This window comes from Sapajus apella, unplaced genomic scaffold (assembly GCF_009761245.1).
Source record: "Sapajus apella isolate SASKATOON/1434 unplaced genomic scaffold, GSC_monkey_1.0 scaffold8, whole genome shotgun sequence".
Classification (NCBI taxonomy): Eukaryota; Metazoa; Chordata; class Mammalia; order Primates; family Cebidae; genus Sapajus; species Sapajus apella.
In genome coordinates, this window is record NW_022436948.1 from 9,844,252 (window position 1) to 9,869,598 (window position 25,347).

General features: G+C 44.1%; 1 protein-coding gene and 1 long non-coding RNA gene across 7 annotated transcripts; one reads left to right on the top strand and one right to left on the bottom strand.

The window, feature by feature from the left end:
• Nucleotides 1–461: 461 nt before the first annotated feature.
• On the bottom strand, nt 462–3,797 carry LOC116550845. The gene is made up of 3 exons (XR_004268603.1): nt 3,331–3,797; nt 1,759–1,902; nt 462–844 (listed from the first exon to the last, which is right to left on the bottom strand). It is a non-coding gene; the product is annotated as an uncharacterized LOC116550845 (long non-coding RNA).
• SETD4 (SET domain containing 4) lies at nt 3,796–25,347 on the top strand. 6 transcript variants are annotated; one of them, XM_032276938.1, is made up of 12 exons: nt 3,796–3,941; nt 4,512–4,626; nt 6,411–6,506; nt 9,572–9,609; nt 12,518–12,606; nt 14,408–14,837; nt 16,461–16,635; nt 18,605–18,686; nt 19,545–19,625; nt 21,960–22,083; nt 23,607–23,773; nt 23,897–24,476. In XM_032276938.1, the coding sequence occupies exons 2-11, from the start codon at nt 4,554–4,556 to the stop codon at nt 23,739–23,741; spliced, it is 1,323 nt and encodes a 440-aa protein (XP_032132829.1). In that variant the 5' UTR covers nt 3,796–3,941; nt 4,512–4,553; the 3' UTR covers nt 23,742–23,773; nt 23,897–24,476. The 6 variants fall into 6 exon arrangements, with proteins under 6 accessions (XP_032132829.1, XP_032132830.1, XP_032132831.1 ...); XM_032276937.1 differs by lacking the exon at nt 3,796–3,941 and having other exon boundaries at nt 4,173–4,626; XM_032276941.1 differs by lacking the exons at nt 3,796–3,941; nt 4,512–4,626 and adding an exon at nt 5,312–6,311.

Here is a 25,347-nt window from a genome sequence, read left to right on the forward strand (position 1 = left end):
GTATAGGCAGGTACAGTGGTTCACGACAGTACTATGGGAGGCCAAGGTGGACAGATCACGAGGTCAGGAGATCGAGACTATCCTGGCCAACATGGTGAAACCCCATCTTTACTAAAAATACAAAAAATTAGCTGGATGTGGTGGCACGTGCCTGTAGTTCCAGCTACTCAGGAGGCTGAGGCAGGAGAATAGCTTGAACCTGGGAGGTGGAGGATGTAGTAAGCCGAAATTGCACCACTGCACTCCAGCCTGGGCGACAGAGCAAGACTCTGTGTCAAAAAAAAAAAAAAGAGAGAGAGTTTAATGGTATAATGAGGCATATCTGAACTCCCATCAGAAGGGAACTTAGCTGTGAACTAAGTTTTTAAGTGTTTTTTGTGAGCCTTCTTGAGCAAAAGGGGTTCCATTCAGTCAGGAGGGGCTTAGGATTTCTTTAGTTTACAGCTGTGAAACTATGATACTGTTTAAGTCTTTTAATGTTGGGGGACATGGGTGGATAAAATCATTTGTGTTGAGAATCTGTAGTTTAAATAGGATTTGTGCTCAGAGGAATGTGTCTGGAGTTCACTGGTCAAGGAGAGAATCTTTGTTAACTGTCATGTAAAAAATGGGAGTATGTATTATTTCCTCCTTCATAAAAGGAAAGTCTCCATTTCCTTCCTCATAAAAGGAAAGTCTCCATAACTGTCTTGAATGCCATTGTATGAGAGCGTGATGCCTGGAGCTGCAGCATCTACCTTGAGACCACGAGGAAACAAACAGAAACGTGAATAGCCAACTTCTTAAGGATGATAATGTGGAAACTTAGAGTGTTGATCTTTGATGACATCATGGAAACATGGATCTGTTAAAATAATTAAATAGGGGGCCATTAGACTGAGGTAGCTCTAATACCATGGGTTTCTACATAAGCAAACCAAAGCCTAACTCAGAATTTAAAAGAAAATGAAACTTAAGCTCAGCTAATCACAAGTGGTCAACTGGGCATTAGTTGAATTGTGTTGAACTTCCCATAGGAATAATTCAAATAAGGTACTTGATCAAACTTTAATCAAATAGTTTCCTTGCTCTATGTGCACATCAACTCTACAAAAGCCTTCCTCTGGTGCCACTATTAAAAAATTCTTCTTTTCTGCTTTTAACAAGGTCCATTGCTTCAACAACTGGCGGCACTTTATTTTTTTTCTTTTTTTTTTTTGAGATGGAGTTTCATTCCTGTTGCCCAGGCTGGAGTGCAATGGCACGATCTTGGCTCACTGTGACCTCCACTTCCTGGGTTCAAGCAATTCTCCTGCCTCAGCCTCCCGAGTAGCTGGGATTACAGGCATGTGCCACCATGCCCAGCTAATTTTGTATTTTTCGTAGAGATGAGGTTTCTCCATGTTGGTCAGGCTTGTCTTGAACTCCCCACCTCAGGTGATCTGCCCCCCTTAGCCTCCCAAAGTGTTGTGATTACAGGTGTGAGCCACCGCGCCCGGCCACTTTAACATTTTAATATACCAAAATTTATCTTTTAACAATTCCAAATCTGGATACATCTATTTCTAGCCCCCTGCCCCTTTTTAAAAAATAAACTTTAAATTTCAGAATAGTTTGATTTACTGAAAAGTTGCAAATGTAGTACAGAGAATTCCTGTGTATCTCTCACCCAGTTTCTCCACAAATCATCTTACTCCTGTGGTACATTTGTCACAACTGGAAACCACGATTGTAACAGTACTACTAACTAAGCTCCATGCTTTATTTGGATTTCGCTACCTTTCCTCCTAACGTACCCTTCTATTCCAGGATCCTCTTCAGTGTCCCACACTGCATTTAGTTGTCACAGCTCTCTAGTTTCCTCTGGTTTGTGACAGCTTGTCAGAGTTTACAGCTGGCCCTCTGTATCCTCATGTTCTGCATCTGGGGATTCCACCAATGAAGGAGGGAAAATTTAAAATAAAATAATTAACAATATAAAAGCAAAAAATACAAATTATACATATAACAAGTATTTACATAGCATTTACATTGTATTACGTATTATAAAAAATCTAGAGATGATTTAAAGTATATGGGAGGATGTGCATACGTTATATGCAACTATTACTCCATTTTGAAAGCTGTCAGAATCAAAATGGAGTCACTTCGTCAAAACCGTGATAAATGGAGCTGGGGAAGGCCTTGAAGGAAGGGTTCTCAAGCACTATGCCTCACAAAAGACTCCGCAAAAACCATAACCTTGCATAAAGGCCCAATCTTACATAGAAGATACTTCTGCAGACATCTGTCCAGCAACTTTAGACTGCTACCCTTGTTATTGATCCCTGCAGCCAAGGATAACTGATTTAAAGCAATTCATGTAATCTTAATTTTCCTTTTAAAAACATCTCTTTGCCTCAACCTCCCCCAAAACGCACATAGTTTACTATGGCAGCATATTCCCATTGCAATGCTCTCCCAGACAAATATATTTTCTTTTAGGGAGCCTCTTTTGTTACTTAGGTTGACACCATCATTGTATATAAGGGACTTGCACATTCTAATTCTGGTATCCGCAGGGTCCTGGAACCATTCCCCCACTGCCACTAAGGGACGACTGTACTTGTTTTTCATGACAGAAAACATGTTTTAGGAGTACCTTTTTTTTTTTAATGGAAGAAGTAGGGTTATGGGTTTTGGACAGGAACATACAATCCGTATGACTTCTTCCTGATGGCGTTATCCTTGACCACCGGGCAAGGTACTGTTTGCCCGGTTTCTCCACTGTACCCCCAAGCACCTTTCCACACTGTACTCTTTGGAAACAAGTCACTAGTCGTAGCCCATAATCAACATGCGGGTGGGTGGGGCAGAAACAGCTCCTGCTCTTGGAAGAAACGGGTATTTAGAGATATTATTTAGAATTTTCCTGTGAGGCGGGTCCAGGGACTGGACTGAAACGATGGAAGCGGGGCGGGGACTGGCAATCGAAGGGACTGGACCCGGCAAAGTCAGCCTAGTAGGAAAGATCGAGGGCGGGTCGGAAAGAGCCGCGCGCCCTAGGTAGTTTAACTCCGTAAGAGAAGACTCCGCAGGCCGACTCTTCAGAGCGCAGCTTGCCCGCCCACCGGTCACTGAGGTTTCCGACCTCTGACTAGACGTAGGGGTTATGGGCGTTTCCGGGCGCGCACCTCGAACCTGCCTGGATTGGGCATGGGCGGCGAGTCAGGGAAACTGCGCATGCGCGAGCCGGAAGCAGCAGCCCGCGAGGGGAGAGGCGGACCCGGTAGACTGACGACTTGGATTGCTTAAGGACGCGAGGCAGTTGCGACAGCCTTCAGCCTCTCCCTCTGCGACTCTGGCCCGTACCTTTAACTTGCGTTCATTTGGGGCTGTTTGGTGTTTCCACGTGCCTTGGACCCGCCCACTGCAGCCGCCATCTTGGAGGCGGTCGCCGGCGCCTAGGTAAGCTGGTAGGACTTCCGGGTCGGGCCTCTAGTTGCCGGGGTAGCCGGAGCAGAGTTCCCCTGTAGCGTTCGTTAGTCTTTCATCCATTAGCGTAAAAAGAACTGACTTCAGGTCGCAGGTCCCTTCCATGGCGGGCATTATCGTGTGCGCTGCAGTAACCTCTCATCGTGTGGAATCGTTCACTTAGCGCATATTGCTCCAAGGCGCTGCGGAACGCTAGGGAGCCTGCGGCCCGGGGATCCGATGCCCGCCTGGCTGGCTTGTGGCGGCGGGAGCGGTGTGTGTCGGACTGTAGGGCGGCCTCGAGGCTAGCGTTTGACTATGGGGGCGAGGACCGTGCCCGTGTCTGTGGCAGTCACCGGTCTCCACGTGGTTCTCAGCAGCGTGTTAGTGGACAGCTCTCTCGAGGGCCCGGAAATCTTGGAACTTCCCGGCGCGGTCTGTGGACAGAGCGCTGGGCCCCGGACCGCGCTAGGTGCGATTGCCTCCGGAGCTGGACTCGCCGACTTTCAATAAGTCAAATAATGAACCTTGCTTAAACTGCCGAAGTGCGGTTTTAATACTGCCTGGAGTTCTTGTCTCTTAACTCATTTCTGCCCTCTTATGTTTTACGAGTAGATTTATTTCATTTTTATTTATTTATTTTTGAGATATAGTCTCCCTCTGTCGCCCAGGCTGGAGTACAGTGGCGCGATCTTGGCTCACTGCAGCCACTACCTCCTGGGTTCAAGTGATTCTCCTCCCGCAGCCTCCTGAGTAGCTGGGATTACAGGAGCGTGCCACCACGCCCAGCTAATTTTTTGTTTTATTTTTAGTAGATTAAGCTGTAGTTACTAGGGCCGAAGATTAAACTGTTTTAGAGGGGCTGATATAATGGGAATTCTGTTACTGTAGGGATCATGATTTAGCTCACAGTATAAACCTTTTATGTAGAAAAACGCTTGAGAGAATCAGTACACCAAAGTACATAGTTGTTTACTTAAAGGTACAAAGAACAGTGATAATCATATAACTGGAAAAACAAAGGTTTTTATTTTAGATTGAGCATCTCCGCAGAAGTTACAGTTTTATCCTTTTTTAAGAAATAGAGCTGTGTTTCCGAAAGAAGAAACTACAGTTTTAGCATGCAGAAAGGAAAAGGGAGAACAAGCCGCATCAGAAGACGAAAACTCTGCAGGAGTTCTGAATCAAGAGGAGGTACAGTTTTTCTTTTAGTGCCAGTGATGAAAAAAGAAATCCGTTTGTGATTGCTTGTTTGTTCATACACATAGCTTTTTTTTTTTGGACTGAGTCTTGCTCTGTTGCCCAGGCTGAAGTGCAGTGGCGCGATTTCTGCTCGCTGCAACCTCCGCTTCTCTGGTTCAAGTGATTCTCCTGCCTCAACCTCCGAAGTAGCTGGGACTACGGGTATGCACCACCACGCCCAGCTAATTTTTGTTAGGATTAAAATTTGTTAATCCTAACAAAAATTCAAAAATTTCAAATTTCGAAAATTTGATTTGAAAACCTAGATATAGGAGTTCACCATGTTGGCCAGTCTGGTCTTGAACTCCTGACCTCAGGTGATCTTCCTGCCTTGGCCTCCCAAAGTGCTGGGATTACAGGCATGAGCCACTGTGCCCAGCCTAACACATAGCTTTTCTTAAAGGCACACAGTGTTCAAAGAGAATCTTTCTTGGAGTGCAGTGGTGTGATCATGGCTCTCTACAGCCTTGAACTCCAGGCTCAAGTGATCCTCCTGGCTTAGTCTCCTTCCTGCCTCAGCCTCCCAAGTACCTGGGATTACAGGTACATACTACTGCACCTGGCTACTGTTTTCTAAAATTTTTTTTTGCCACAGGGTCTCACTATGTTGCCCAGACTGGTCTTGAACTCCTGGGCTCAAGTGGTCCTCTGCTGTGGCCTCCCAAAGCATTGATTACAGGCGTGAGCCACCGTGCCCAGCCCAAAGACAATATTTCTTAAATAGCAATCTTTTGAATGGTGCCCTTGAATTTTTTTAGATCCTGGTGGGAATGTGAAGATATCTAACTCACTGTTTTCAACTGTCTTCTCTGGGAATGACTTCCAAGTTTCTTTTTCTGGTCTTGACCTCTAGCTACCTGTAGGATAGCAATGTTTGGATATAAATTTATCATTTCGAATTCAAGGTAACCCAATCTGAAGAAGATTGTATCTTGTTCAGTACAAAAGTGCTTAGCCATCTGGAAAGTCCTATGTAAATGCAACTGGATATGGTACAGGATATGGATAAGTTCCCCTGCCTTTTTTTTTTTTTTTGCTTATGGAGATCAATAGTTGTTTGATCATCATTTATTAAAGAGACTGCCTTTTTCCACTGAATTGCCTTTGCACCTTTTCAAAAATCAGTTGTCATTTATGTGTGGGTCTCTTCCTATTTTCTGTCCTGTTCCACTGACCTATTTGTCTGTGTTGACAATGTCACACTAATTTGATTCCTCTAGCTTTATAGTAAGTTTTAAAATCAGTCTTTCAAAGACATTGTGGCTATTCTAGGCTTTCTGTATTTCCATATGATTTTTGGGATCAGCTTGTTAATTCCTATACAAAAGCCTGCTTGAATTTTGATTAGGATTACATCGAATGAATATAGTCATATGTTGCATAAGGATGTTTTGGTTGATGGATTACATATACAGTGGTGGTCCTATCAGTTATAATACTGTATTTTTCTTTTTTCTTTTTTTAGAGATGGAGTCTTTCTATGTTGGCCAGGCTGGTCTCAAACTCCTGGCCTCAAGCAATCCTCCTGCCTTGGCCTCCCAAATGCTGGGAATACAGATGTGAGCCACTGTACCTGGCCAATACTGTATTTGTATTGTACCTTGTCTATGGTTAGATACGACAGTGCTTACCATTCTGTAAGTCTGTCTATACAGTTCATCAGACATGTTCTGTTAAAAGACAGATCCAATTATGTAGTGGTTTTAATCACCGTTTGTTCTCTCCTTGCCTGATAGTGAATGAGAGCTACAAGTCTGAATTTATAGAGCTAAGGAAGTGGCTGAAAGATAGGAAGTTTCAAGATTCGAACTTAGTGCCTGCTCGTTTTCCAGGTAAGATCTGTCCTTCAGCCGTCCTGCCCTTTCCTACATGACGGCCAGGTAGACAGCAGGGGCAACTCTTGCAGCTGGCATCAGCAGATACTGCCCTTCAGCTGGTTTATAGCTGTGCTTCCCTTGGGTTGGAGGAGGAGCCCCTCATGTGTGGCCATTTAATTGCAGAGCAGTGGGCTTCAGCACTGAGCTGAGGTAGACTGACATTCTCTTCTGGAACTTGCACTTATTATGGAGGTTAGGTTAATGTTTTACCAGGTGCAGTGGCTCACGTCTGTAATCCAGCACTTTGGGAGGCTGAGGCAGGTGGATCACTTGAGCTCAGGAGTTTGAGACCACCCTGGCCAACATGACGAAATCCTGTCTCTATTAAAAATACAAAAATTAGCCAGGCATGCTGGTATGCCCCTGTAGTCCCAGGTACTCTAGAGGCTGAGCCGGGACGATTGCTTGAGCCTGGGAAGTTGAGGCTGCAGAGAGCCATGATGACGCCCCTGCACTCCAGCTTGGGCGATAGGGTGAGACGTCGTTTCAAAAAACTAACAAAAACCAAACAAAAAGCATTTTCTTCTGGAACATTCTCTCACAGAAGTTGGACAGCTTGCTGTGGGTGTGCGTCTGCATAGATGGCCACTCCACTCTTCCCACAGGTGGGCAGGAGATAGCCACAGGGAGGACCAAGATGCTCTTTAAAAGGATTTGGAGTCTGCTATAGCACAGAGGTAATGGGGTAATTAGAGCCCCAAAGTTCTACATCATAGGGCAAGCTGTTGACATTTCACCTTATAGAAAAGTTAAAGCATGCCACAGAATGCTTTCCTTGGCAGTTAGAATTATTACTCAGGTACCCATTAGATAATTGAACTTTGAGCAAATTAACTTCCTCATGTACCCCCGCTTAGGCAAATGATTTCCCATGTGTGCCCCTTGCTGAGTGAGGGGATGTGTGTAAAGTTGTTCTCCATGAGTCAGTTACACATGATGACTTTGAACTAAAATGCTTGATTTGAGCCATTTTCTAAAGCTCCTTCTAGTTGATGGTCATGAACCATATTGTCATCCTCTAGCGTAATGCTTGACTTACTATTTTTATGTGTCAAAGATGATCAGTAAAAGCCACACTCTTAGATGTTACTGAATGGAGTTCTTCCCCAGACGAACAAGAGAGTTAGTAGTGTCAGCAGTAGACTTGCCATGTCTAAGGCCTGCCCACTTCTCAGGTGTCATTTGCCCTAAGAAGGATGGGTTTACAATAATCAAGTAGGAATCAGCAAATGGTTTAGATGGAATACCTGAGAATAGGTCCATCTGTCTATAATTTGGAGCAGTAAAGAGTTCCCATTTTTAAAAGTGAGAACGATCTGCCCTGGCCCCAACCCCAGATTCAGGGCCACACAGGTGCTAAAGTGCAGTGATTTGGCAGTGATCCGAGCCAGTGCTTACGGTTCTGGGGTCAGGGAACCTTCTGTATATGGAACCTTCATATATTTTTTAGCTCTTAGTCAGTGTATGATAGGAGGTAACATTTTTGGGCTTCTGTCAAAATGTACAAAATTCCGGGACTTAATCTTAGTTTGTGGAGGGGTACAGGAAATCTCCTATGCGGGATTTCATCTGTAGACTCTCCCTTCTTTTCTGCCTTGGGAACTGACAGCATTTCCTTTCACCACCAAAAGCGCTAGCCAGATCTGGGCCTCCCATGTAGATTTATGACAGTGGGAATTTTGAGGCTTTAGGACGTTTGTAAATAAGCTTTACTGTTATGAGCTCCTAATGGCCACTTCTACTTTGCCTAGGATATCCAATATAAAAATGAAAGTTAGTGTAGATTACTATATGTTTTTTGATATTAAACACTATCTTTCATAGAAATATAGGTAAAAGATCTTCTAGATGTATTCCAGAGGCCAGGTTTTGTTCATATTTATGTTTAGAGAGAAATTTTCACTTATTAGTACGTAAGTTTTTGGAAGGATAACCATGTAGAAGAAAATCCTCCTGTTAGTAATTGATTCTAGGAGGAGTTCTGGCCCACAGGAATGATTAACTCCATGATGGGGTGCACAAAATCAGTAAAATTAGTTCTTAACACCAGAACCAACTGTATGAGCAGACAGTGTCCTCCTGGGAGGGGAGATAAATTGGGACTCATCAAATCCAACTTGCCGGGAAACTGATGGGAGACTTGAGGCAGGAATTCCCACCTTGAGCCAGGAGCTCCCAGTAGTCCTGTATTGACTTGGCTGAATTATTTTTCCTCCCAGCTAAGAGAGGAAAAGTGAAGAATGATGAATTGGAGGCATGACTACTCTAGGCCTCATATGGTCATATAATCCCTGTGCCTGCCAGAAAGCTGTCATCTGAGCATCTTTTCAATGTTCATCTGCCTGTTCCAGGAACAGAAGCTTAGGCATGGAGGGAGAAACTTCTGGAAGTTGGTGGGACATTAATCCAGCTGCTGAGGTTACTATGGTGACTGTGCTCCAGCCAGAACCTTGGCTCACAGGGAACAGCTGGATCTGACTTACCCGGCTGAGCTCAACAGGTCCTGCAGAGCCTATCTCATGGGTTACCTGATGGGGGGGGGGGATGTCTGCAGTCTTTGTGGGGACTTGAGTGGGGTTTAGTGGCTAGCCGGACAATCAGAGGGGTCTCAGGTCTTTACTCTGGAGAGCTGAGTCTGGCAATGGGGATAAGAGCCTGGGGCTCTAGCTTCAGAGGTTGGCTGGGCGTTGGGAGTCGCCCCTCATTAGCTGGTAGGCCCCAGGGGAGAAAGTTCAGCTCAAAGCTTCCTGCAAGAGGCCCAGCAGTAGATCTGTATAAAGTCCATGGTGGTCTTTAGGTCTCACCTCTGAAGCTGACTCTGCCCTTCAAGGATTATACCTCACTGGAGGTCAGGGCATTTCTGACTCCCTGTTTTCCCTGGGAATTAAAGGCTGAGAGACATCCAGCTTCAGCCTTGTGTAATTTTGAGGTTCACATTTTTTTTTTTTTCCCGTAATGGTATCTCTAGGACCTTGAAGGGATAGTGGGATTTATTTGTTTTTCTTTCTTTGCTTTCCTAGGTACAGGAAGAGGGCTGATGAGCCAAACATCCCTGCAGGTGAGAACTTTTCTTTTATCCTTGAAACCCAATGTAGATTTTGCTGCTTTGTTTTTGTGGTTCAAACAAAGTGGATTAAAAATATTTCAGACATACAGTCATTTCTTACTTACCTAATAGATATGTTTGAATATGGTTCTATCAACCAGGATTAAGTTTGTTGCAATAAAAGACAAGCCCAAAGCTGAGGTACGTAAGCAGCATGGAAATTTATTCTGTTCTCACCCGGAGAAACAAGCTTGGGGTGGGCTGACCCGGTCTGGTGGGACAGTCCTCTGGCCAGCAAAGGCCCCAGCTCCTTCCAGCTCTCTTATGTCCTTAAGGGAACTGCACCTGCAGATCAGGGTGTGGGTCTTGGAACCTGAGCAGCAGGAGAGAGCAAGGGGGTGAGGAAGGGCAGGCCTCCTCCCTTTAAGGAAAGTCCCTTCCCTACGTCCTTGGATATCGATTAGGTACACAGCCCTGGCCAGCTGCAAGGGAGGAGAGATGTGCTGGCCTTTCCCCAGCTGTGTGCTCTCTAAGTAGGATTCTGTTAGTGAGGAAGGGGAGAGAAGGGATGTTGGGATAGGCAGCCAGCAGTCTCTGCCACAACACATGTTACATGTCAGATCATATTTTCAGTGTGCAAAGGGAGCTGCTGCTGTTTGTGAGGCAGCCATGGTGTGGCAGGTAGAAGCCAGAGTTGGGGAGGGCGAGACCTCAGGCTTGGGCCCCAGTTGCCTTTAGCTGCCTGCCTTCAGCTGCCTGGGGGCCCTAGCATGAGACCTCTCATCCTTCACCTACAAAATGAGGAAGTAAATGAGGATCTCCAAGGTTTCTTTTCATTCTCCCAATGCTATTTTAAAGGATCTGTAATACACAATTTTATGTAAAGCTAGAAGTTAATTTCTTCTTTTATTTAAAAATTATTTTTAATTCTTTATTTAAAACGTTCACTCACATGTGTACATATGTTTTGCCTAAGGAATGGTGTCTTTTTTTTTTTTTTAAGTAGATAAAAAATAATTTTTTTTTTTTTTTGAGACATAGAGTCTTGCTGTGTCGCCCAGGCTGGAATGCAGCGGCGTGATTTCAGTTCCCTGCAACTTCCGTCTCCTGGGTTCAAGTGATTCTCTTGCATCAGCTTCCTGAGTAGCTGAGATTACAGGCATGCACCACCATGCCTAGCTAATTTTTTTGTATTTTTAGTAGAGACAGGGTGTCACTGCCTCGGCTAGGCTGGTTTTGAACTTCTGACCTCATGTGATCTGCTCACCTCGGGATTACAAGCGTGAGCCACTGTGCCTGGCCCAAAAATAATTTTAATTGTTGAAAATGTTGTGTTAAAAATATAAGTTTTTAAAATATTAAAAGAAAGTATAATTTTTTTAAAATGCAAGCACAGTCAGCAAGGGAATTCGGGTTATGTTTCCTAAACAGGTGAAAATCACAAACACAAGAAGTCCAATGTCTAAAGAATGGTATCTTTTAATGTTGTGATTCTGTTACACTGTGTTAATGTTTTCATCATTTAAACATTTTAATTGTGGTAAAATATATGTAACATAAAACTTACTATCTTAACCATTTTGAAGCTCAAGTACATTCATATTGTTGTGCAATATTTTTATTTTTGGAGGAAGGTGTATTTTATTCCGTAGCAGAGTTTGGGGATGAGAAATGTCAGGTAGCAGTAACTGTAGGTAGTTTTTGTTTAGATCGTGAAACAATTGTTTTACATGTACATTCAAATGCAGTTGTTTTGTCAAAACTTTTTGAAAATTGAGACATATTTTACATATAGTGAAATGCACAGTGTAGTGTGCAGTTTGCACTTTGATGATAAAGAGATTTACCTGAGTATTTTCAAACCGGAACATTGTAGGATGTTGGAATGGGAAGTAACTATGGTGATCATCCAGCTTAATCTTGCTTTACAGATGAGGAAAGCAGAAATTGATCCCAGAAGATTTTTTGGCTGAGATTTTTTTGTTTTGAGGCTGAGCCTTGCTCTGTTGCCCAGGCTAGAGTGCAGTGGCGCCATCTCGGCTCACTGCAACCTCTGCTTCCTGGGTTCAAGCGATTCTCCTGCCTCAGCCTCCCGAGTGGCTAGCATTACAGGCACCCACTGCCCCACCCAGCTAATTTTTGTAGTTTTAGTAGAGACAGGTTTCACCAACAGGAGTTGGCGAGGCTGGTCTTGAACTCCTGACCTCAGATGATCCAACCGCTTTGACCTCCCAAAGTGCTGGGATTACAGTCATGAACCACTGTGCCTGGCCTTGGCTGAGATTTTTAACCAACTTAGATGCCAGTTAAAATTAAAGGAGAATCTTATATCTAACTTCTTAGTGCTATGTTTTATTTAAACTTGTTTTCTATTACTTTACATCTAATTGTTCTTTCTATGGTTCTATCTCAGGAGACACTGAAAATGATACTTTTGCAAGTGGTAGAATTCGATCCTTATTGTGTTGGGCAGGGCAATAGGTGTGGGTTATGTAGAGAGCAGATCATTGCCTGGCCACTTGGATTTCACTGGATACAATTTTTTTTGGGGTAGTTTCTGTCTGTTTCCTGTTGGTAGCACTATTTCCTGGCATAAGAAAGCGAAGAAACAGTATAATTTGAATTGTTAAAGTGTTTCCAGCACTCTGTTTGGTGAGGGGTTGACTGCTTGTGGGTGTCAGTCACATACTGAACCTTTAATGTTTATTGGGGTTGTGGGATCTGGCATTGGAGCAGCCTCGTGTGCATCTGCTGACTTTCGGAGTTGGGAGCTCCTCCATTGGTGGGCTCATTGGTGGCTTCTGGTTGAGTTAGAGTGGGTTCTTGGTAGGTGATGTGGGATCAAACACTTGATAAGACTCATACTTATGGGTCCTTCCCAAAGCACAGGCATCCTCAACTTTACTTTCCTTTTGACCAGGAGGGACAGATGATTATTTCATTGCCAGAGAGTTGCCTGCTCACCACTGACACAGTGATTCGAAGCTACCTAGGGGCGTACATTACTAAGTAAGTGACCACATGCATGCTTACCTGCTGCGAGTGCTGCTCCTTAAAGTCTGTCACTGGCAAATATGTCATTTGAAACGGAATTCATTAGGACCCAGTCCCTTGTAGAGCTGATAAATACCTGAAATGATTTGAAAAGTTTATGCTTTTCTAGAAAGTTTCTTCTTAATTCACTGTAAACCATATTTTTAAGGTTTTCAATAGGCTTCCTGGGGTGTGGGTATGAGTCCTGATCCATCACTTACTAAGAAATAAAGATTAAATGGGATAACATATGTAAGTCAGAGTGCCTCAGCTTTCAGTAAGCCTGTTTTCTTCCATCATAGTAGCTCTTGACAAATTTATATTACTGTCTCTTATTTCTACCCTTACTGTACTTCAGTTTTGCTTTAACTCTGAAGGGCTGTTGACATGATGAAAGAATTAGTTTTATTTAGGTACAGAAGAGAGGAGGCTGATGTGGGAGTTGTCTTCTGGTTCTGCTGGGCCTTTGTTTGGGGCATTTTGAGGACAGAGTGAGAGAGACCCTCAGTGGAAGGGGTTTCTAAATTATGAGGGTTGAAAGAGGATGCTGTTTCTTTCTTTCTTTTTCTGTCTTTTTTTTTTTTTTTTGAGACAGGGTCTTATCCTGTCACCCAGACTGGAGTGCAGTGGCGTGATCTTGGCTCCCTGCAACTTCCACCTCCCAGGTTCAAGTAATTCTCATGCCTCAGCCTCCTGAGTAGTTGTGATTACAGGCATGCCCCACCAAACCTAATTTTTGCATTTTTAGTAGAGACAGGGTTTCACCCTGTTGACCAGGCTGGTCTCAAACTCCTGGCTCCAAGTGATCTGCCCGCCTTAGCCTCACAAAGTGCTGAGATATAGGCAAAGAGCCTCTGTGCCTGGCCTCTACTGTTTCTTAACCCTTAGGTAAGTTCTTTTCTGCCTGGCATGTTTTTGCAAGAAGGTGAATAGGTCTTTAGGCCTGTGTCAGGCAAGGATGCTGTCATAATAACACTTTCTAAATCATTCTGAAATTTTGAGTAGAATGTATGGCAGTATAGGAATCTGGACATTGAAGTGTTGATGAAAATGTTTTCTAAATACATTTAGGCAACATGAGATCTTTTTACTGGCATTATGCAAAACAAAAATACTGTGATATATAACTTGTAATAGAGCAGGTAAACTTAGGAATAAAAGCTTTAGAGCTGCAGCGAGTGTATATGAGCATAGTCAGGTTTGGTCTAGGTTAGTGCCGTCCCATAGAACTTTCAGCAGTGACAGAGATGTTTTTTCTGCATTGTCCAGTATGGTAGCCACTAGCTCCGAATGGCTGTTGCATGCTTAAAACATAGCTTATCTCACTGAGGGACTGAATTTTAAATATTATTTAATTCTAAAGAATTTAAATTAGCTCTGTGTACAGAGGTGCAGGTCTCAGTTCTTCCCATCATTTTATATCTTTATTCAGGTGAGACCAATGGACTTAGGTCAGAAGCTTTACAACTGGAGAACCAAGTTGGAAGCAAAGAGGTTTTTTTGCAAAGGGGAATTTCTTGCAACAAACCTGGAACTTGGCTTAGTGAGTTAGTTTTTCTGACGGGTAAATATGGCTCTTTCAGAGTGCTAGCATTGGGGTTGTGCTCCACCAGAGAGGAAGAGCCTTAAGGAAGGAAGGAAGTCTTTTGAGTCTGTTAAGTAAACTGAGCATGTTGACAGTTTGAACACATTCCTTTTGGCAGCAAAACCAACTGCTTAGCTTATTTCGTATTTTGAATCAAAGTAACTCCTTTAAACCGGTTTTTAATTTTCAAAGGTGGAAGCCTCCTCCATCTCCTCTGCTGGCTCTGTGCACCTTTTTAGTTTCAGAAAAGCATGCTGGGGACCGATCTCTTTGGAAGCCTTACCTGGAGATTTTACCCAAGGCCTATACCTGCCCTGTTTGTTTGGAGCCGGAAGTGGTGAACCTTCTTCCCAAATCTTTAAAAGCAAAGGCTGAAGAGCAGAGAGCCCATGTGCAGGAGTTCTTTGCTTCCTCCAGAGACTTTTTCTCTTCTCTGCAGCCTCTGTTTGCTGAGGCTGTTGACAGCATCTTCAGCTACAGTGCCCTGCTGTGGGCTTGGTGCACTGTCAACACCAGAGCCGTGTACCTGAGGCCCAGGCAGCGGGAATGCCTCTCTGCAGAGCCGGACACCTGTGCACTTGCTCCGTACCTGGACCTGCTGAATCATAGCCCACATGTCCAGGTGAGAAGCTGACAAGGGAGCAGCTGTTCTATTTGGATAGGAAGGCTTCCACTGCCTAGAACCTGTCACTGCAGATGATGGGTGACACCACAGGAAGAGGTGGCGGCAGCTTCAGGTGACTGGGCTGGGTTTGCCTGCCATCAGGAGTGCTCCAGTTGTTCTTCCAGACCCCACTGTCCCTCCTACAGTGCTTTCCCTGCCCATTTCTCCACTCTGCTCTTCAGGCCTCCAGAGCCTCGGGCTGCGCCCCTGTTCAGTCTTTCCCAGCAGCCTGTGGGAAATTCCTTCTTTGTTCTCCCCCGTTCCTCCTTCCAGACTGAGACTGAAGCCCAGCTTGGTTTCCTGCCCCGTCCCTTTTAAACTTGGTGGCATAGCTGTCACAGCATTTATCTTTGATTTGATCGCTGACTGACTTGTTCTTTTTCCCACTGAGCTCTGAAATCTTTGCGAATGGGGTCTTTGTCTTGTTCCTCTTTGTTACTCCTGTGCTCATGGCAGGGCCTGGCACATAGCAGGTGTTGAGTAAATGTTTATTGAATGGATGGGTATTTGTGGGGAAAGTGTTCTGGGAAATAATGAAAGAAACCTGATTAGGGAGGTGGTCATCGGTCACTTCTTCCCCTGCCTTTTTCCTGGGTGGCTCTTTTAGGAAACGAGTGTATTTGCAGGGCATGCGTGGGTAGGGGCCTGGCTTGGAGAGCAGAGAAGAGTCCATCAGTCAGCTCACCTGTAACCCATTTGGGGTATGCTGTGGAGGGTCATGTCTGGGATCTGTGTCCTGGCTGTCGCCTTCACGTGACGTTCCACTAAGAGAAGAGCAGTGATGGCCTTGTGAGCCAGGTGCCAGCTCATGTGCTCTCCACGTGAGAGCAGAGCTTAGCGAGGTTCCTGCTCTGCTTTCTTAGCCCAGGAACAAGCCCTGGGCCTGTCTGCTTATTACTTTTATAGAAAGAAATGTCTCTAACAATCAGAGCAAAGGGGGCTGGGATTGGATGAGTGTTTCTGTGGTTGATGTTGATGAAATGATATCAGGGGCATGTAGAGCAATAGGATGCTAGATATGGGGAGTCCTTAGTCCCCAGCACAGTGACTTTATTTTTAATGGGGCCATTGTACATTTATGTGCCAAACCAATGATTTGATAGTCTACTGTAATAAGAGCACACCACAGACTACAGCCTGTGGGCATGTGGCCCGAGAGCCCTGAGCCAAGAGTGGTTTTTACAGTTTTAAAGGATGTAAAAATACAACAACTTGGACAGAGACTACTAGGGCTGGCAAAGCCAAACCTATTTACTCTCCAGCTTTTCACAGATGACGTTTATTGGCACCGCCATGTCCTCTTTCCCTGGGTCTGAGTGGATGTGGCCAGTAAACTGGCAATCTCATCTGTGCTGTGTGGGGTATCGGGTGTGGCCATCCTTGGGTGGGACTCCCTCCCTCACCAGTGGGGTGAAGTCAGGGTGGGTGAAACTGAAGTGGCATCTTCCCTAGGCGGAGTTACATTTATTGATGAGTGTTTGAAAACTGCACCTGACTCACATTAATATTATGCAATAACTTAATCTGCTTTGTAGTTTCACACCTTACTTTAGAAAAACCTTTAACAATTTTTCTCTGTAGGTAAAAGCAGCATTTAATGAAGAAACTCACTGTTACGAAATTAGAACGACTTCACGTTGGAGAAAACATGAAGAGGTGTTCATCTGTTACGGCCCTCACGATAATCAACGGCTGTTCCTGGAATATGGATTTGTTTCCGCACACAATCCTCATGCTTGTGTTTATGTCCCGAGAGGTTGGAATCAACTTTGTTTTTGACATTAACACTATATATTTTTCCCCCCATTTGGAGATGTTTGTTTTCAGTTTTCATAAAAATATCAAAACCTTAAGACTGACATAGACATCACTAATTTTCCTCTAGGTAGGCCTAGCCTCACACTTACTGACTGTGGTTTCAGTGTTGAAGTAAAAACAACAAAGCTTTCATTGATGTTTAGGATAAGAAGAATTGAGAAGTTTTCATTGCATTGGGTCAGAAGTTAGAATGGAAGAAAAGGAAAACTGCTAAGGAACGACATACAATATTAAAGGATGGAAATGTTGTACTGAAACATTGTCACTGTCACTAAAGACAGAATAGGATTAGGGAGCAATAAATAAAAAATATTTATTAAGCACCTACTGTGGGTAAGACACTGTGCTAATCACAAAGGTAACTCTATTATATATATTATGTATTATATAGTCCTTATTTCGGGAGGCTGATGCCGTGATGAGATGTGATTTCATGTATGTTCTTTTGTGATCCTTAACTAGGTCACCATCATTGGTTTTATTATTTTTGAGTCAGAGTCTCACTCTATTGCCCAGGCTGGAGTGCAGTGGCATGATCTTGGCTCACCACAACCTCCGCCTCCCAGGTTCAGGCGATTCTTGTGCCTTAGCCTCCTGAATAGCTGGGATTACAGGCACACACCACCACGCCCGGCTAATTTTTGAATTTTTAGTAGAGATGGGGTTTCGCCATGTTGGCCAGGCTAGTCTTAAATTCCTGACCTCAAGTGATCTACCTGCCTTAGTCTCCTAAAGTGCTAGGATTATATGAGTGAGCCCCTGTGCCTAGCCTGGTTTTATTATTTTTAATTTTTGTTTTTTCATATGATAGAGACAATGTCTTGTTATGTTGCCCAAGCTGGTCTTGAACTCCTGTGCTCAAGAAATCCCCTGTGCTTTGGCCTCCCAAAGTGTTGGTATTACAGGCAGGAGCCACATTGGCTGGCCCGGTTTTATTATTTTAAAATAGTAAGTTAACCATTAAACTTAGGGTGTGAAAATTCCAAGTATAGTGTTAAAAAAGTACATAGAAGAATGATTTTTTTTTTCCCCTTTCTGAAACAGTAACGAAGCAGTTTTCTAGGCCATGAAAAAATGGCAAGGGATTTATTATATATATAATTTGAAGCATTTTTAATATAGGTTTGGTTGGAAATAGAAACTTGGTTAAGCTGATACCACTCTATTTCATAGGCAGAATAATAATGTGATTTCTTAAAAAAAAAAAAAAAAGAAAAAAACGGGGTCTTGCTGCTGGAAAGCCAGCTTTGAGATTGGCCTCATGTTTTCAAAGTCCTGATAAATTTAATATTGGTGTCCATGGAATATTCATTTGTTGAATAATTTGAGCAAAAATTATATTTTAGTTATTTTTACATTTTTAAAAATAAAATAGAAAAATCCCTCAGTGCCCTGTTTCTCCAGATAGCTTAATTTGTACATTTTTACTTTAAGCTTTGTAGTTATAGTCACTAATGTCCAGACTGCTGTGATTCTGGTTTTGAAAAAGCTCAATATTGTAAAGCTTTCCTCATGTTTTGCAGAGCCTCTACTTTTGCTGGTTGTAATTTTCCAACAGTCATGCTGATGTCATATGACCTGATTGTTTTTGGTGGATTTACTTAGCGGGAGCACGAGCTGAGGTTGTGTGTGCTTAGTCCTCTAGACTCGGAATTCTTACAGCTTTTCAGGGACTCAGTACTGATATGACTGAATTGGACTTGAAGAGTAGACTTCTCTTGTGTGAATTAGGTTGAACTGTTTATGCATGTCTGGATTGTGAATTAGGTTGAACTGTTTTTGTATGTCTGGATTGCTAAGGGGAAGGGAAGTGAATTGAAGGGAAGGGAAGTGAAGGGAAGGGAGACATACTTTTGTCCAAATTTACGCCCTAATTCTCAGTCTGTTTTTTTCTTTTTTAAATTTAGAAATACTTGTTAAATATCTTCCATCAGCAGATAAACAAATGGACAAAAAGATTTCCATCTTAAAGGATCATGGCTATATAGAGTAAGTGTTTCTCTTTCCCTCTCAAAATTATTCCTTCAGGAAGTTTTTATGGAATATCTGGGGTTAAGGTTTCCATAGGGGTGAGACACCTCTTGACCCTGTATCAGCTGATGAGTAGGTATTAAGCACTTACTATGTGTAGTAAAACTGTGCTTGATGTTGTAGAGGACATAAGGAGTGTAAGACACTTGAAAGAAACTTATTTAGGGACATAAGGTACAAGCTGGAAATATTAAATTGTGGTACCAAAAGAGAACCTGGATGTGCTGATGGGTGGCCCAGGGTGAGTCTGTCTATGCTGCGGTCATGTAGGAAGGCCAGGCTGGCCCTCAGGAGAGCCCAGGCACCTAGCAACATGATGCAGGATCTTGGGGTAGGTGGGTAGCTGGGTGATTCCATGCCAAGTGGGTTAAACGGGGTTCAAGGCTCTCCCTTTTGGATTTTCTTTTCTGAATGAAATTAAGTTTTAAAAGACCCAGCCATGGTATGAGAGCAGCCTGGTGGTGGCGGCTGCCATCTGCATGATGCCCAGAGTACTTCCAGTTCTTCAGCGTTTCCCTCACTGGGAACTCCTGCGCGTGTGCCCTGCCTGAGGTCCCTCATTCACGTTCAAGCTTCTTACTACAATTATTGGAAAAGAGCCATTTACTCTTCAAAAAAAATGGAGAGAATTATCTGTTACTTAAGCTTTCTTCTTAAGTATTTGCAGACTGATTTTCTCTTGTCCTTTGACCATGAGTGCAGGTTACATGACATTTAGCAACCCCTTTAAAAAGGTGTTTGGCTCTTCAGCCAGTTGCTATGAGGCCATGAAATACTGAAATGACAGATTTGTCATTATTTGTTTTTCTACTTCAGAAATTTGACATTCGGATGGGATGGACCATCTTGGAGGTTACTCACAGCCCTTAAGTTGTTAAGTCTGGAAGCTGAAAAATTGTAAGTTTCACATGTGTTGGTTTTAAGCTGCAGCACCAGTCTAGATATAACTCTGGAGGGTTTGTTTGTTTTTGGCTCGCATTCAGATAGCCAGGGAGGAAAAAGGAATGCCATGCATTGGAGTGGCTTTTTCGTTATGTAACTTGCCCAGGTAGTGAGTGTTTCATTTCTAAGTTTTAACCATTTTGGAATTCTGGTTTAGAATCAATCAGAGTACATGGTTCTGAGAATTTTTCAGTTTCTACTCATATTTTCCTCCTCATGACCTGAAATCCTTTAAAAAGTGTGGGCTTTGGCACTGTTCAGAGGAAAGTCTCAGAGTAGGTAGGAGCAAGAGCTTCCTGGGAGCAAGAGCTCCTAACAACAGTCCGGCCCTGGGGCAGATCCCAAAGCCCCGCTGAAGGAGAGGCCTGGACTTTTCCATGGGGGAGGTGGGTCGGGGAGCCCCCAGTGTGGGCATGCATCCTGGCCAGGGTCCCTCATGCTCCTGCCCAGCTGTCAGTGCTGCTCCCCTTAGCCACCTGTCGGCACATCCAGCTGTGCGGGACCCAGGGCAGGGGCAGCTTTAGCCAGAGTCCCTGGCAGGGAGAGCCGCTTACAGCCTTCTGCTGCTAGATATACAGGGAGAACTTGAAGATGGTGCAGCCTGTCCTTGAGCGGTTGGGAGGACTGGCTGAGATGAGGCCCAGAAGCAGTGCCTGGAGCAGTCGGTGCCCCTGCAGTGATGCCTGCTCTTCTTCTGGATGAGATGATGCTGCTTCCTTCTTTTTCTCTAGGAACTTTTGGAGGAAAATTTCTCCCTCATCTCCATACCATAGTTTTTGTTTTTATTTTTAGCAAATGGAGTGTTTTTATCTTACAGATCCTATGATTTCTTTAACTGATGTTTCCTTCTTTTTATTGTTCACTGGAAAACTGAGAGGCAGATCTGAAGTCCATCCAAACGTACCGGATGTGAAGGCGTGTGGTTTCTCACTGACCCGTTCCTGCTGTGTCTTGGCTTTTCTCCTCTCATCTTCTTTTGTCTTGCTGTCAGCCATTACTCATCTTACCTTTTATTTTGTGTGTATTCATGTAAGCTTCTTTAAATACTTCTTGCAACAAGGTATGAGTCCTTTTCAGACACTTCAGCCTAAAATTAAATACAACTGGTTGTTTCCCAGAGGTCTTCTTTAGGCCTCCTTCCTTCCGTTTGAGTTATTTGAGTTGCTGCTTACTGAGTGGGATGGCAGAAAAGCATGTTTGGGGCTCTGCCTGGTACAGACATGTTTGCAGTTTTTTTCTGTCTCTCATTGGCTCTGTCACTTAGGGTGAGTTCTCCAACTTTCCTGATTCTATTGCTTTGAGTCTAATGTGGGGACAATTGTGCTTTCTTTGCTAGGTAATTGTGGAGAGTAAATTAGATAATGGTTATTCACGAACACTGTGCCTGACACTCAGTACTTTCCTTTTTTCTTTCCTGAGAACTCATCGATTTCCTGAGCTTTTCACCTGTCATCTCTAAAACTGAAGACTTCTGAGTCTATTCTGTCCTGTGTCTTGCCAGCTGTTCTGAATTCTAATGGGCTCCTGTTTACTTCCATGGCAGCCGTTGTTCCTTCCTGTTGAAGCCACTTCCACTGCCAGATTCTGAGTGTTCAGAATCCGGCCCTCCATCCTCTTTCTCCCAATAGTTCTTATTCCTGGTGTCTACATCTGGTGCTGCCATCTCTGCTCCGCATCCTGCTGTGGCTCCCTCGCACCTACCACAACAGACCCACCAGAGTGGGTCCTGCCTGCCAGCTGAGCCCCATTTCCTGGAGCCTTTGTAGTAGAGCATTGGAATGACCTGCATGGAGAGAGGGCTTGGCTGTAGATTCCTCCTTCCAGACGCAGAGCATTTGGCTTTGTGAAATGTGTTCAGTTTGCTACTGTTTTGGACAGACTGTCACTTGAAGAGAAGGAAAACTCCTACATTTGCTCCTTAGTCCTCTGCCTCTTGGCTGTAGACTCCCTTCCTGTTCTGTCTCTTGCGTCGTTCCCATAGCCAGGGACAGGACTTCATTCACTCGTGTCAGACGCAGGTTTGTGATGATGATAACATTCAGTTCTTGCCTGCAAAAGGCACCCACCCCCCGTGCTTTTTATTCTCAGCTCCTCCTCCTCCGTTCTTACTACCTGGTTGGCTTCCACGCAGGGACTGCAAGTGACATGGGTCCTTGTGGAATCTGCTTATGGAATGAGTTGTATTTATGCTTCTGGAGAAATAGAAGGAGTTTATTTGTTGCATTGAAATGTAAAAGTCTGTTTTTCGAGAGTCTGCTAAAATTGTGTCATGGAACATTTCGGTTCTAGTATGTGCTGGAGAAAAGTACTTCTTGGGGAAGTAATTTCAGATACGAATGAGAAGACAAGTTTGGATATAGCCCAGAAAATATGCTATTATTTCATAGAAGAGACTACTGCTATGCTTCAAAAGGTATGTTTCTAGAATATTACATCCTTAAGAAATGTCTTGATTAAGCAGTTCCTTGTTTTGTACATGTTACCAGGGATAGTGCATTTGATAAGAACATTGTTCAGTGCCTTCAGTAAACAAATGTTGATGTAGTCTCTATTTTTGACTGTTAACATTGGACGTGTGCTTTTTCTGTCAGTGTTTTTTTCTTTCTTTCTTTATTTTTCCTTTTTCTTTGAGACAGTCTTGTTCTGTCTCCCAGGCTGGAGTGTAATGGCGTGATCCCGGCTCACTGCAACCTCCGCCTCCTGGGTTCAAGTGATTCTCCTGCCTCAGCTTCCTGGGTAGCTGGGATTGCAGGCGCCGGCCACCACACCTGGGTCATTTTTATATTTTTAGTAGAGACAGGGTTTCACCATGTTGGCCAGGCTAGTCTCAAACTCCTGACCTCAGGTGATTTGCCCACCTCAGCCTCCCAAAGTGTTGGGATTACAGGCATGAGCCACGGCACCCGGCCTCTTTATTTTTAATTGGTCAGTAAAAATTGTATATATTTGTATACATTGTGGATAGGTAAATCAAACTATTTAATATATCATGATCACATATACTTCTTTTTTTGTGGTGAGAACACTTAAAATCTACTCTTAGCCATTTTCAGGTACATAATACATTGTTTCTAACTGTAGTTACCATGACATACAATAGATCTCTTGAATTTGTTCCTCTGGTCCAGCTGAAATTTTGTGTTTTTTGATCAACATCTCCCCATTTCCCCTCCAACTCCTTAGCCTTGGCGACCACAATTTTGCTCTCTGCTTCTATGAGTTTGACAATTTTAGATTCCACATATAGTGAGATCATGGAGTATTTGTCTTTCTGTGCTGGCTTATTGCCATGTGACAACATGTCCTCTGGGTTCATCCATGTTGTCACAAATGACAAAATTTCCTGCTTTTATAAGGCTGAATGTACTTCACTGGGTATATGTGCCGTGTTTTCTTTCTTTATTCATCTGTTGATGAATACTTAGGTTGATTCCATATCTTTGCCTATACTTTTTATTCAAAGGTAGAAAGTAAAAAAGGTAAAAAGTAAAAAAGTACTGCATGACTTCAAGCATTTTTTTCTCATTGATGTTTTATTTAGTAAATGTTTTAGTTAAATGAGAAATCAGCTCATTTGTGTGAAAACATGACTGGGATTTAAAGTGTGATTTTAATGAACCTTGAAAACATTGTGCTAAATGAAATAAGCCAGACACAAAAGGACAAATACTGTATGAGTCCATTATCTGAGGTTCCTAGAACAGGCAAGTTCATAGAGACAGTTCAAGTTCAAAGAGCGGAATAGGGTTATTGATGATGGTTGTAGAGTTTCTGTTTGGGGTGATAGAAAAAGTTCTGGAGCTGGAGAGTGGCAATGGTTCTGTAGCAATGCAAATGTGCTTCATGCTGCTGAGCTGTGCACTTGAAATCAGTTAAAAGGTATATTCTATGATATATCCATGTTTTACCTCAATAAAAATAATAAATAACTTTCAGGTGTCTCGTACAAAGGATGAAAAAGAGGCTCTGATAAACCAGCTAACTCTGGTGGAATCCCTGTGGACGGAAGAGCTAAAGATTCTCAGGGCATCTGCCGAGACTCTGCATAGTTTGCAAACAGCTTTTACCTGACTTCACCGAAGCGTGTTTGGTCACCTCCTCTGGTGGGTGTGACTTACACATTTTAGACTAAGGTTTGATGGACTAAATTTCCATAGTTTAGAGTCGATGAGTGGCTTCTACTCAACAGTTAGGAGCTTAGTCCTTTTCCCTTTGCTTTTCCACAGAAACAGAAGTTAATTTGAAGACAGCCATCAAGGGCTGGGGTGGTGGCCGCCCCCAGGACATGCAGGAGTCTGCAGGGGCAGCACAGGCTCTGGGATTGTGGGGCAGAGTGCAGGTGGACCAGCTGTCTGCATGGCACCTCTAATGCTCTTCAGAAGAAAGTGCTGAGCTGTGAGGAGAGAGGCGGACTGCAAGGGAGCCAGCAGCCAGCCGCACTCCGTGTGTGTGATCTGTCACCATGGGGCCTGCTTCTTATCTGACACAGCAGCCATCAGAGTCAAGCGGTCGTGCTTTTAAGATGCTCTGATACCATTGGGTTAAGGGGCAGGTTGGTGGGGGGTGGCTTTGGGCTGTGCGGATGGGGCAGTGGGAGGCAGTTCTGGGTCCCTGACAAGGTGGCCCAGCCTCCAGCCCTTTCCTGTGTAGACTCACTGGTAGGTGTTGAAGAGCCCTCCAAGGGGACACAGGGATTCCAGGAGGAGGGAGTTTCCCCCAAACATGCTCCTGGCCTTTCAAATGCCCAAGGCAGGGGCTTGTCTAATTATTAACTTGGGAAGAATGGCCGGCTCAGCCCTCGGCTCTTTCTGCTTTGTTCTGCCGTCTTTCCTGGGCAGGCCTTTCCACCAGGGGAGCTGGCCCGCCCTCACAGCGGGGCCTTGGTGGGCCTGTCTGCTTGATTCTGGGCTTCAGTGTACATCAGCTGATGGCAGACCATGGTGGTGGTTTGGCCTCTGTTCTTATTCTTTGAGTTTCGATCCCCCTCAGATCTGGGGTGGGGAGGAGGGGACGCTTCCTGCACAGCTCTCAGGGAGCTTCTGAGGGTGCCACCCCCGTAACTGAGGGGCTGCTTGTTCTGTTCAGGCCTGTGCCGGGGTCGCTGCTTAGTCACTGTTGCCCAGAGTCCTGTTTTCCCTCCCAGGGGTCCATCCTTCCCAAGAACTCAAATTCCTTTCTCACTGGAGCCCAGCAAAACTAAGTGAACGGGGCCTGCTGGCCTCAGAAGGCAGGCAGAGTTTAAAATAAGACATTCTCATGATTTCTTGATCATCTTTCCCTGTTCGTATATACAGTTTATTTTACCTAATAGTTGCAGTACCTTCCTTTCTTTTCTTCACTGTTCAGTATCATGCAGTGTATTTCACAGTGTGCTGTATGGAGGGTGGGCAGACTCTTCTGTAGAGGGCCACATAGTGGCCATTTGAAGCTTCCTGGACCGTGGTCTTGGTCCCAGCGATTCTGCGGAGTAGCCGTCAGCAGCGTGGCAACCACTGCAAGGCTGGCTCTGGGAAGCTCTCCAGAGACAGCTGCGGGCTGTAGTCTGCCGACCCCTGTGCTGTGCCAGAATTTCTTTCTCCTGTTCCCTATTGGTGGACCTAAATATGTTAATTCCTTTACCGTTTTCAAGATGGACACCCCCTTGAACATTAAAAACCTTGCGGACCCTACGTGGTCA

Coding starts and splice junctions, on each gene's coding strand:
- SETD4 (XM_032276938.1), top strand. CDS start 4,554: ATGCAGAAAGGAAAAGGGAGAACAAGCCGCATCAGAAGACGAAAACTC. Junction 14,838..16,460: donor ATCATAGCCCACATGTCCAG/GTGAGAAGCTGA, acceptor TTTTCTCTGTAG/GTAAAAGCAGCATTTAATGA. Junction 19,626..21,959: donor AGTCTGGAAGCTGAAAAATT/GTAAGTTTCACA, acceptor TTTCGGTTCTAG/TATGTGCTGGAGAAAAGTAC.